General features: G+C 48.6%; 1 protein-coding gene across 1 annotated transcript in view; it reads left to right on the forward strand.

Annotated features, from left to right (window-relative positions):
• Window positions 1–305: 305 nt before the first annotated feature.
• Window positions 306–10975, forward strand: part of LOC117058003 (myosin-6) — a 51827-nt gene continuing 41157 nt past the window's right edge. Inside the window, exons 1-10 of the mRNA XM_033168849.1 lie at window positions 306–322; window positions 2192–2223; window positions 3071–3272; window positions 4236–4379; window positions 6046–6202; window positions 6685–6712; window positions 6848–6956; window positions 8354–8446; window positions 9086–9149; window positions 10500–10598. Coding sequence (XP_033024740.1) covers window positions 3072–3272; window positions 4236–4379; window positions 6046–6202; window positions 6685–6712; window positions 6848–6956; window positions 8354–8446; window positions 9086–9149; window positions 10500–10598 — 895 coding nt within the window. The 5' untranslated portion in view covers window positions 306–322; window positions 2192–2223; window position 3071. The remainder of the gene's footprint in view (window positions 323–2191; window positions 2224–3070; window positions 3273–4235; window positions 4380–6045; window positions 6203–6684; window positions 6713–6847; window positions 6957–8353; window positions 8447–9085; window positions 9150–10499; window positions 10599–10975) is intronic.

Here is a 10975-nt window from a genome sequence, read left to right on the forward strand (position 1 = left end):
TGTCCCCCCCTGAAGAATGTGCCTCCCTCCTCCGGGAATCGAGGGGCTGCAGAGAGGAGAGGTTTTTGTGGGGGGAGGACAGTTGAAGGGATGAAGACGAGTGCCATTCATGGTCAGGCTGGTCCTTCGCGGAGCCATCTCTCCGAATCCTTGTCATCATGTCACTCACAGCTGCGACGGGCCTGTTTCGGGGAGGGGGGGGCGGAAGACTGGGCTGGGGGGGGATGATGCTATTTCGGACAGGAGGATATAAAGGGAGGGGGGTTGGTCCGGAGGCTCAGATCTTGCTCGGACTCCAGGCTTACCTTCTTCGTGTCCTGGCGTAAGAGATTTCTGGTCTCGGGGTGTCCGGTGGGGCTTGTGGGGTGGGCGTAGTGGAGGGAATAAATTGGGGGTCTCAGGCATGTGGGTCAGGAAAGGATGCGAAGGAAGAAAAATGTCTTTCGGCTGCAAATAGTTTCTTCCAAGCTGGATCCGGAATAAGAGGGCTGAGATGCTGTTTCTATTGCTGCTGAGGTCATGTAAGCTCTTCCCCCCCAAAGATTATTGAGAACTGTCGTTTATTTCAAGTGCTGGGAATTGCAGCTCTGTGGTGCATGAACTACAATTCCCAGGATTCTTTAGGCGAAGCCATGGGGGTGAGAGCTTCAGATCTGTAGTGCGGCTCTGAAGAAGTGTGCATGCACACGAAAGCTCATACCAGGAACAAACTCAGTTGGTCTCTAAGGTGCTACTAGAAAGAATCCTAGATGAGTTGGTCCATGTTTGCTTTCGTCAGGAATCAACATTTAGTTGCAGTTACAGGTGGGTAGCCGTGTTGGTCTGCCATAGTCGAAACAAAATAAAAAATTCTTTCCAGTAGCACCTTAGAGACCAACTGAGTTTGTTCTTGGTATGAGCTTTCGTGTGCATGCACACTTCTTCAGTTGTTTAGCAAATCAGAACAATGATAGCAACAATCTGTAAGTGGCTTGCATATTTGTGGAAGTGTCAGTGGCCTCTCTGGCATACAGACACCTGCCTGTTTACCTGTGTTGTTTAGACACACCTGGGCGCATTTCTCTGGTGTCTGTAGGCCAGGCGTAAGGCAAGTGCAATGAAGCAGAAGTTAGGGATGAGCAAACAAACTGCGAGGATGGGGGTTCTGGTCTGTAGAAGTAAGCTTTTGAGTTTCACAGGTCTCTTTTCCGGAGCTCCCCAAAGGGGGTTGCGAAAAATCTATCGGTCACCTATGAGGGTGAGGTGCGTGAAGAAAAGCTTTGTGGATGACGGGGCTTTTGAAGAAAGAGGCTTGCTACCACCTACAAGGGGGCCAGGGGGAGAGGCGAGTTAATAGAGAGGGAGGAGGTATTTATATAACATTGACTGAAGAAGGAGACAATATGGGGGGGGCGCAAGTAGAGCTTGCAGTAAACAGAGAAGGTAAACAAAGGCCAAGAGAGGGCTCCAAAAGCACTGAGGACTGGAAACTTGAAATTAACACTTGGGCTGCGTGCGCACCACACATTTAACGCAGATTTAAAGCATGTTCCCACCCAAAGCAATTTTGTAGTTTACCCGCCACAGAGCCGCAGGTCCCTGCCCCCTTAAGAAACTACAGTTCCCAGGATTAAATTTTTTTGGGGGGGGTTGTCTGCTTTAAATGTACACAGCCCAGTTCAGTAAGATAGTCCTAGGGATAGAAGAGGGTTTCTCCACCCACCCACCCCCAGAGGAGTTGTGTGACATAAATCGAATAAAGAAGAAAAATATTTTTTGTGGAAGGCGACAAAGAAGGGCTAGAAGAGGGGTTGGAGATGAGAGGGTAAAGGAACTACAGTTCCCTGTATGCATGGGAGGGGGCGGCTTATGGTGAGGGGGCGAGAGAGGCCACGGCTCACAGATGGAGCAGGGAAGGGTCAAGATGTTAGAGGCTGGATAGAGAAGTGGGTGACTGTTACGGGCAAAGAAAAATGTGGGGGTTGCTTGGATGGAAGAAGGAGATGGGGGGCATTTATCCTCCCCAATAAGGCTATGAGTTTTTGCAACCCCTTCCCCTTCCACCCTCCCACCTTTTGGTCCAGACTTTCCTAAGAGGCAGCTGCTCCAGCTGCTTTTCCCACCTGCTCAGCGAGAAGACGCCAGCGACCGGTTCCTGACTCAAGCCAGACACTCGTCTTGCTTCACCAACACTTTTAATTTCTTTTCTCAGGCTCTAATCTTCCTCCTCCAAGGCTCTAACAGGTAGGGTGAGCTTTCTGTCGCTTCCCCCCCGGTGCCTCCCCATATATGAACTGAATTGTATAGGGGGAAATTGCGCTGCAAAAACGTGTCTTATCAGGCAAAAGCTCATTCAAGCATATATTACAATAGATTCGCCTTAGAATGCTTATGAACTTTCCTGGGAACTTTTTTTGTTTTGTTTTGTTTTCCCTGCAAACTGATATGGAAATGCAGAGACCCAACTCAGCTATACAGCTGCAGGTATAACGTTTTAAGTGTGTTTTAAGTGCATTATACAAATGTGACACCAGGTGGCGATGGTGAGCTAATGGGAAATTCCATATGTATTTTAAAACTGTTTTTTAAAAAGCATTTTCAGCGTTTTTTAAAAATATATGCCTAGATTCAGCGCTTAAGACCAAAAAAATAGAAATTGAGATCGCGTACATTAAAAACACATTTTCCCCCAGCCCAAATAATCGTGGGAACTGTAGTTTACCCCTTGCAGAACTACAACTCCTGTAACAAAATACAGTTCCCAAGAGTCTCAGGTGTGCGTTTGCACCCTTTAAATGTATGGTGTGTGCACAGCTTGTGAGAAACTGGAACTGACAGATTATCCCACTACTACGCATGAGCAGGCCACTGAGAAATGATGCAGTACCTTCCATGAGTTGTTGGACTACAACTCCCATCATGCTGGCTGCTGGCGCTTATGGGAATCAGAGTCCAACAGCCCTTAGAAGGTCACAGGCTCCCCAAACTTGCTGGAAAGTTACCGGTGGTGCTGTGTACCAGGGACGGCAGTCTTTCTCTTGCTGTAAACGGAGCTTCTCTCATGCCCTCCCTGCCTTCTCCTGCCACGCAGGATGGGTGACGCCGTGATGGCCGAGTTCGGGGCAGCAGCTCCCTACCTCCGGAAATCGGACAAGGAGCGCCTGGAGGCCCAGACCCGGATCTTCGACATCCGCACGGAGTGCTTTGTGCCCGACGAGAAGGAAGAGTTTGTCAAGGGCAAGATCACGAGCCGAGAGGGAGGCATGGTCACCGTGCAAACCGAGAACGGCAAGGTCTGTGGCATGGGCAGAGGTCGGGAGCGGTGCAAAGAATCAGAGGACAGAATCATAGAATTGCAGGAAGGGACCCTAGGGGTCATCTAGCCCAACCCCCTACAATGCAGGGTCTGGGCTTTGCAAAAGAGGTGGGTAGGGACATAGGAATCTGCCTCATCCTGAGGAGGACCCATTGGTCCACCTAGTTCAGCATTTTCAACACGGATTGGCAGAGGCTGTCCAGGACTTAGCAGGAATTGAACCTGGGACCGTCCGGGTGCAAAGCAAGAGCCCGTCCCCTAACAGAATGAGAATCCTTGGGGCTCAAATAGTGAAGAGCATTGCCAAGAGAGGTCGGGGCGGGGCAATGGGGCAAGGAGTGGTTCATGTTTGTGAGGACGCTTGTCTCCAGTGAAGCCGAATATTGGAAGATTTGGGGCAGGGGAAAGAATGTGCTTCTTTCCGCAGCGTATCGTTAAACTGTGGAACTCACTGCCACAGGAGGCAGTGAGGGTTGCCCATCTGGATGGCTTTAAAAGCGGGTTATGGACCAGTTTGTGGAGGACAAAGCTAACCATGGCTATTTTCAGCCTCTGCGGTTGGAGGCAGGAACGAGTGCCAGTTGCTAGAAATCGCAGGAGGGGAGAGAGTGTGCTCAGGTGCCGCTTGCATCTGGTTGGCCACCATGAGAACAGGATGCTGGGTGAGATGGGCCTTTGGCCCTGATCCGGCAGGCTTTTCTCACGTTTCGATGATTTTTGAGGAGAGCAGGATAGTGTAAAGTCAACGAACGGGCAATGTTCGAAGAGGAGAGCGGAAACGGAGCTATGGCTTTTGCATCTGTCAAAGGCCAAAGAACCAGGGTCAGGACCCAAAAGGGGAAGGAGGAGGTGTTCTGGAAGCTTAAAGGTCCGATGGGAATTGGTGGGTCGGTGTTTTTGATTGTGGGATCCGGACGGTTGTTTCTGCTAACTCCCCCAGACGGTGACAGTGAAGGAGGCGGACGTCTACCAGCAGAACCCGCCCAAATTCGACAAGATCGAAGACATGGCCATGTTGACCTTCCTGCACGAAGCTGCCGTCCTCTACAATCTGAAGGAGCGCTATGCCGCCTGGATGATCTATGTAAGTCCGGCGGGAGGGCTCCCCACCATCTAGGGGGCTACCTCCCCAACCGGAGGCCCTTCAAAAGTTTTGGACTAGAACTCCCAACAGCACCAGTCAGCACAGCCACCTGACGACGGTGATTGTCTTGGTGCTGATGGGATTTGTAGTCTAAAATGGCTGCTGACTGGGGCTGATGGGAATCGTAGTCCCCTTTGGTCAACTATGGTTTCTTTGCTAGATCTTCAATATTTTTTCAGTGTCCCTGTTTTCCAGGGACGTCCCTGATTAGAGAAGCCATCCCGGTTTCTGATTTCATCCTGCAATGTCCCACTTTCCCTTAGGGTGCGTGTTATGTACTGAGTTGAATAGGATCCAAACTGCAGCAGTCTGATTGGTCCCAGAACAATAGGGTTGAGATTGCAGCAGTCTGATTGGTCCCAGAACAATAGGATTGAGATTGCAGCAGTCTGATTGGTCCCAGAACAATAGGATTGAGATTGCAGCAGTCTGATTGGTCCCAGAACAATAGGATTGAGATTGCAGCAGTCTGATTGGTCCCAGAACAATAGGATTGAGATTGCAGCAGTCTGATTGGTCCCAGAACAATAGGATTGAGATTGCAGCAGTCTGATTGGTCCCAGAACAATAGGATTGAGATTGCAGCAGTCTGATTGGTCCCAGAACAATAGGATTGAGATTGCAGCAGTCTGATTGGTCCGCAGGAGCCACCTAATCCAGCTGCAGGTGGAAGTGAATCCGCACTCCGATTGGCATACAGGAGTATCCTGGAATTAGCCAATCACGTGGGGCCCATTGTTGTAAATAGTGTATATAAAGCAAACGTTTTGGGGAAACTTCCATTCCTCACTATTAGGAGCTGAATAAAGAGCATGAAATTCACACTTGACTCCAAGTATATTTCAGTGCCCCTATTTTCATCGGAGAAATGTTGGAGTGTATGGAGCTATCTGACCCCTGATCCGTCTAAAGCAGTGTTTTTCAACCTTTTTTGGGCAAAGGCACACTTGTTTCATGAAAAAAATCACGAGGCACACCACCATTAGAAAATGTTAAAAAAATTAACTCTGTGCCTATATTGACTATATATAAAGTAATTTTTCAATTTTTCCCACGGCACACCAGGCAACATCTCGCGGCACACTAGTGTGCCGCGGAACAGTGGTTGAAAAACACTGGTCTAAAGCAGTGTTTTTCAACCTTTTTTGGGCAAAGGCACACTTGTTTCATGAAAAAAATCACGAGGCACACCACCATTAGAAAATGTTAAAAAAAATTGACTCTGTGCCTATATTGACTATATATAAAGTAATTCTCTTGAATTTTTCAATTTTTCCCACGGCACACCAGGCAACATCTCGCGGCACACTAGTGTGCCGTGGAACAGTGGTTGAAAAACACTGGTCTAAAGACAATCCTGTATAGGGAAGGGGTTTTTAATGTTTAATGTTTTATTATGTTTTTATATATGTTGGAAGTTGCCCAGAGTGGCTGGGGCAACCCAGTAAGATATCTGGGGTACAAATAGTAAAATTATAATGATGAAATGGGATGTCCCTGATTTCACTGGATAAATGTCGGAGGGCATGAAGTTCACACTTTATTCCAACTTGGTCTCGGCGTGTCCCTCTCATCTTTTCATTCCCTCTTCCTTTCTCTCCCCCAGACATTCTCCGGCCTCTTCTGTGTGACTGTTAACCCTTACAAATGGCTGCCGGTCTACAATGCTGAGGTCGTCTCTGCCTACAGGGGCAAGAAGCGAAGCGAAGCCCCTCCCCACATCTTCTCCATCTCCGACAACGCGTACCAATACATGTTGACTGGTACGAAAGGATCCGTTGCCCTTGTGTGGGGATTTTATTTGTGTGGGGGAGACAGGGGGCACGTCCCTGCCCAGAACCCTCCTGGCTAATCTGCTCCGGGGCAATTGTAGCCCAAAGCATCTGGAAGGCGCTGGGCGGTGGAAAAACTAGTCTAAAATCTCCTCAATGCAACTCATAATATGCTCAAATTCACTGCATTCCAAGGTATAAGTGGCATTTCTCAATAAATAATTGGAGGACTGGGGAAACCAGTAGAGGATAGGCCTGTGGCTGTTCACCGAAGATATCTAGCAATGGAACTGCCATGTTCCGAAGGACTCTATCTTTGACCACCAGATATTAAGGGTAAAAGGGAGGGGGGCAACTTTCAGCACCTTACTTTGCATGTGAACATTTCTGGGCGAACTCTGGTTAGCCGCTTATTGCCAGAGACAGAATGCAGGGTTAGCATGGCGATTCTTACATTCCTTCTTTCCTTCTAGACCGAGAAAACCAGTCTGTCCTCATCACGTGAGTGCCTCAAAATGACCCCCTTCTCCCAATTTGGCATGTTTTAAAAAGCAAAAGTATTTTCTGACTGCAAAAGCATTTGCAGGCTTCCCCTCTACCCGGCTGCCTCACAGTCGTAATCTCTCCTCATTCCAGCGGAGAATCCGGCGCAGGGAAGACGGTGAACACCAAACGGGTGATCCAGTACTTTGCCAGCATCGCTGCCATCGGCGACCGCAAGAAGGATGCCGCCAACACCAACAAGGTACCCGGCCACGAGTGAGCGTGAGCGTGTGCGAAGCGCAGACCTTTCCCTCCTGAAAGTCTGTAACGAGGAAGAGAGGAACAGGGAACACATTCCACAAACGGGGAGCCACCACCAAAAAGGCCCTGTCACTGCCAGCTGGGTTGAGCCACCAACAAGGTCCAAGATGGCTGACACTAGGGAAGGAGCTCTTTTCAACTATATTTTCCGTGGCTGGTCCCTTGGGGTGTATGGGGCCTCACCGACCTCACCTCAGCCTGCCCCCAGCCAGCCCCCTAATGTCTACCTTCGCATAATCCAGCCCAGGAACCAGCTTCTTCCTCCTTAGTCTCAGTGTTGCCCCTTGGAGAACTCAGTTTCCCTGAGAGCTGCTTGAAACGAAGGCATGCGTGTGAAGAAACTCTGGTTTCTGACATGCTAGCTTTCTTGCGTGGGAATCCGTTCCGGGAGCCGCCATTTACATCTGAAATTGGTGCAGCCCGGACACAGGTTTCCCGCCCCAGGGAGAATTAGCCCCTTGGCATAGCTGGCTAAGGCCCCATTAACATCGTACATTTCAATTACAGAGTTGGAAGTGACCCCGAGGGTCGTCTAGCCCAACTCCTTTTGCAGGAACATCAACACGCCGTCCCCCATCCAGTTGGAAACCATATCAGGCCCTGCTTAGCTTTGCGAATGCGCCAGTGGTTTTATTGCTGCACCACTAGGAGGTCTTGTACTGCTTTGAGCAGTCATGGCTTCCCCCCCCCCAAAGAATTCTGGGAGCTGCGGCTTATTCATGGCGCTGAGAGTTGTTAGGGGACCCCCACCCCACCCCATTTCCCTCACAATTCTCTGGAAAGAGGGATTGGCTGTTAGACCACTCTGAGAACTGTACCTCTGTGGGGGGAATGGGGGTCTCCTAACAACTCTCAGCAAAGAGAGGCAGCTCCCAGAATGCTTTGGGGGGGAAGCCATGATTGTTCAAAGCGGGCGTCGTAGCACCCTAACCTTGCAGTGCAAATGCAGCCTTGTGTTTAATCCAACATGGCAACCCCTGAGGCAAAAATAATAATAATTCCCCACAGTGGACCCCGGCATGCTCTGAATTTCCCCACAGCAGTGCCCCACAGAGCATGATGTGGGATCTGAAGATGTGTCAGGGTGTGTGTTGGTATTAAGCTGCCCTAACCGTTCACTCTGCTTTTTTTCTTTTCTTTCTTTCTTTTTTTAAAATAAAAACTTTATTTTATTATTCATCAATAGAGTTGACAGTACATTAACATATTACAGACAAAACAAACATACATTCTACACATCTTAAAAGACACTCAACCATACCCTTCCTTGCATCCTTACATCTACTTCCTTTCTCACCACCTTTCAAAACCCCACACCCCACCCTCTGCTTTTTTCAGGGGACGCTGGAAGATCAAATCATCCAGGCCAACCCTGCCCTGGAGGCCTTCGGGAACGCCAAGACCTTGCGGAACGACAACTCGTCCCGATTTGTGAGTGAATCTGGCTGGTTAGGGAGGTGTATGGAAGACCCCACGTGTGATTTGGGGTGCCGTGCGAAACCGTGGGGTCAATAAAAGTGCTTTTTTTTTCAGGGTGAGATGTTGGCATGAAATCGCGCAAGGTCACAGCACCCAAAATGGCTGCCATGATCTCATGGGGGTTGGGAGGATGTCCTGGTTTTTCTGGGACGCTTTTGGGGTGTGCGTCCCGTATATCAGCCGAGGCCCTTGGGCACATAGGAAGCTGAGTCAGACCAGGACTCCATCTAGCTCAGTATTGTCCACACTGACTGGCAGCAGCTCTCCAGGGTTTCCGGCTTGGGGCACCCACAGCCCAATCTGCAGATGCCAGAGATGAAACCTGGGAACTTCTGCATGCAAAGCGACCCAACTTGCAATTAAACTTTGCTGTTATTCTGTTTCTGTGTCTCACGTTCTCCCTCAAAACAGTTCAGAACGGCATTGTTGCCTAACAACCCTGCTAGGTAGGCTTGGCAGCGCATAGAGGCAGCTTCTGCCTTACCCGAAGCCACCCCATGAACTTCACAGCTTAGAGAATGATTTGAACCCAAGACTTCTTTATCAGAGTCCAGTGCTCTAATATAGTCGTGCCTTCCTGTTTCTGTCTAGGGTAAATTCATCCGAATCCATTTCGGGGCTACGGGAAAGTTGGCGTCAGCCGACATAGAAACCTGTAAGTAAGACTGTGAAGGGAAGTTGGATCGGTCCGTCTGATCTGTGTGTCCGCCTGTATATCCAGCTGTGTTTCTGTCTGTCTTAGCTGACCCACATGCCTTTCTAGTCACCCCTTAGCCTGGAGGTCACCATTGCAGTGCCCATAGGCACCAGTTACTGTGCCTGCCACTACCTCCTATGGTTCCCAAAAAAGGTCTCAATAAACGTTTCCTCAATAACCTTCAATAAATGGGAGACCGTTGGCTCTTCCTCCTCAATTCCTGTTTGCACTGTGTCTCCAGCATGCCCCTGTGGCAACCATCTTGTGCTATGCCACACATCCTGCGGCAGCCATCTTGTGCTATGCCACACACCCCACAGCAGCCACCTTCATAGCTTTCAACCTTCCTTTTTTGCAGTGGGAAATAGCGCTGGAATAAGGGAATTTCCCGCAAAAAAAGGGAAAGTTGAGAGCTATGGCCACCTTGTGCTATGCCACACACCCCACGGCAGCCACCTTGTGCTATGCCACACACCCCACGGCAGCCATACTGTACTATGCCACACCCCCTGCGGCAGCCATCTTGTGTTATGCCACACACCCCATGGCAGCCATCTTGTGTTATGCCACACACCCTGTGGCAGCCATCTTGTCCTATGCCACACACCCCGCGGCAGCCACCTTGTGTTATGCCACACACCCCGCAGCATCCATACTGTACTATGCCACACACCCTGCGGCAGCCATCTTGTGACTGGAACCCACTGCACTTCCGCAAAAATTCCACTGGTCCAAAAAGCTTGGCAACCCCAGCCTCCCTCTTCAAATTCCTTACCCAACCATACATACTCCAATTAAGAAAGAGTAGCAGTTGTTATTATTAAAACAAATTTACAGAAAACTTCACGGTGTAAAGCCATTGGAGGGGCGCACACAGTAAAAACAGAATGAAGCAGAAACCCAAGCTCTAATAACAACAATATCAATTCAACAAACTCTAATGCAACGAAACCATCTCTACAAACTCTAAAAGCAACTACCAGTAACCTGTTTCATCCATTAAAAACTGATATTTCCCCTCTTCCCCATTTGTTATACCTGAGGGCAAGCAGTGTCTTAGAACTGATTTTGTACGATGCTCTGAGAGAGCCTAAAAGGATAAGCAATCGTTGCTGCAAATAAATAAATTCTTATATGTAGTAGTTATGTCTAAATTTGCATCTAGGCATATAAATTAATATATGCCAATCCTGTGCAACTATGTGTTTTTTGTGTTGTTGTATTTTGGCAAGGTGTAAGTGGCTGTTCCAGATTTTACACAGCTTGCATCAATTCAGTTTTCACACAGCCCCCCACTTTCTGTCTCAGATCTCCTGGAAAAGTCCCGGGTGATTTTCCAGCTCAAAGCTGAGAGAAACTACCATATATTCTACCAGATCCTGTCCAACAAGAAGCCAGAGCTTCTGGGTGAGTATTTGGGTTTTGTGTTTTTGCATAAAGGGGAGGGGGGAGTTTATACCAAAGTTCCCAGTGGGTAATCGAATCAAGTTGCCTCTAGAGGGATTCATGTGCATACCAGAACTTTAGGTTTGCACATTTATTTATTTTTATTTTAGATTTTATAGACTGCTCTTTCATTAAAAAAAATTACAGCAAGGCAGTATCCCGTAAACAAAATTACAATAGCATAAATAAAAACATTCGTAAAGTCACCAGTAGAAACATCAAATAAATGCTGATTAGTTAAAAGAAGGTTCGCGATTGAAAGGCCTGTCTTAAGCAACACCGCTTTTCGGGGATGCCTAAAAGAAGGCTGGGGCGATTCCTGCTGAACCTTTAGTGGC

Source organism: Lacerta agilis, chromosome 14 (assembly GCF_009819535.1).
Source record: "Lacerta agilis isolate rLacAgi1 chromosome 14, rLacAgi1.pri, whole genome shotgun sequence".
Lineage (NCBI taxonomy): Eukaryota > Metazoa > Chordata > Lepidosauria > Squamata > Lacertidae > Lacerta > Lacerta agilis.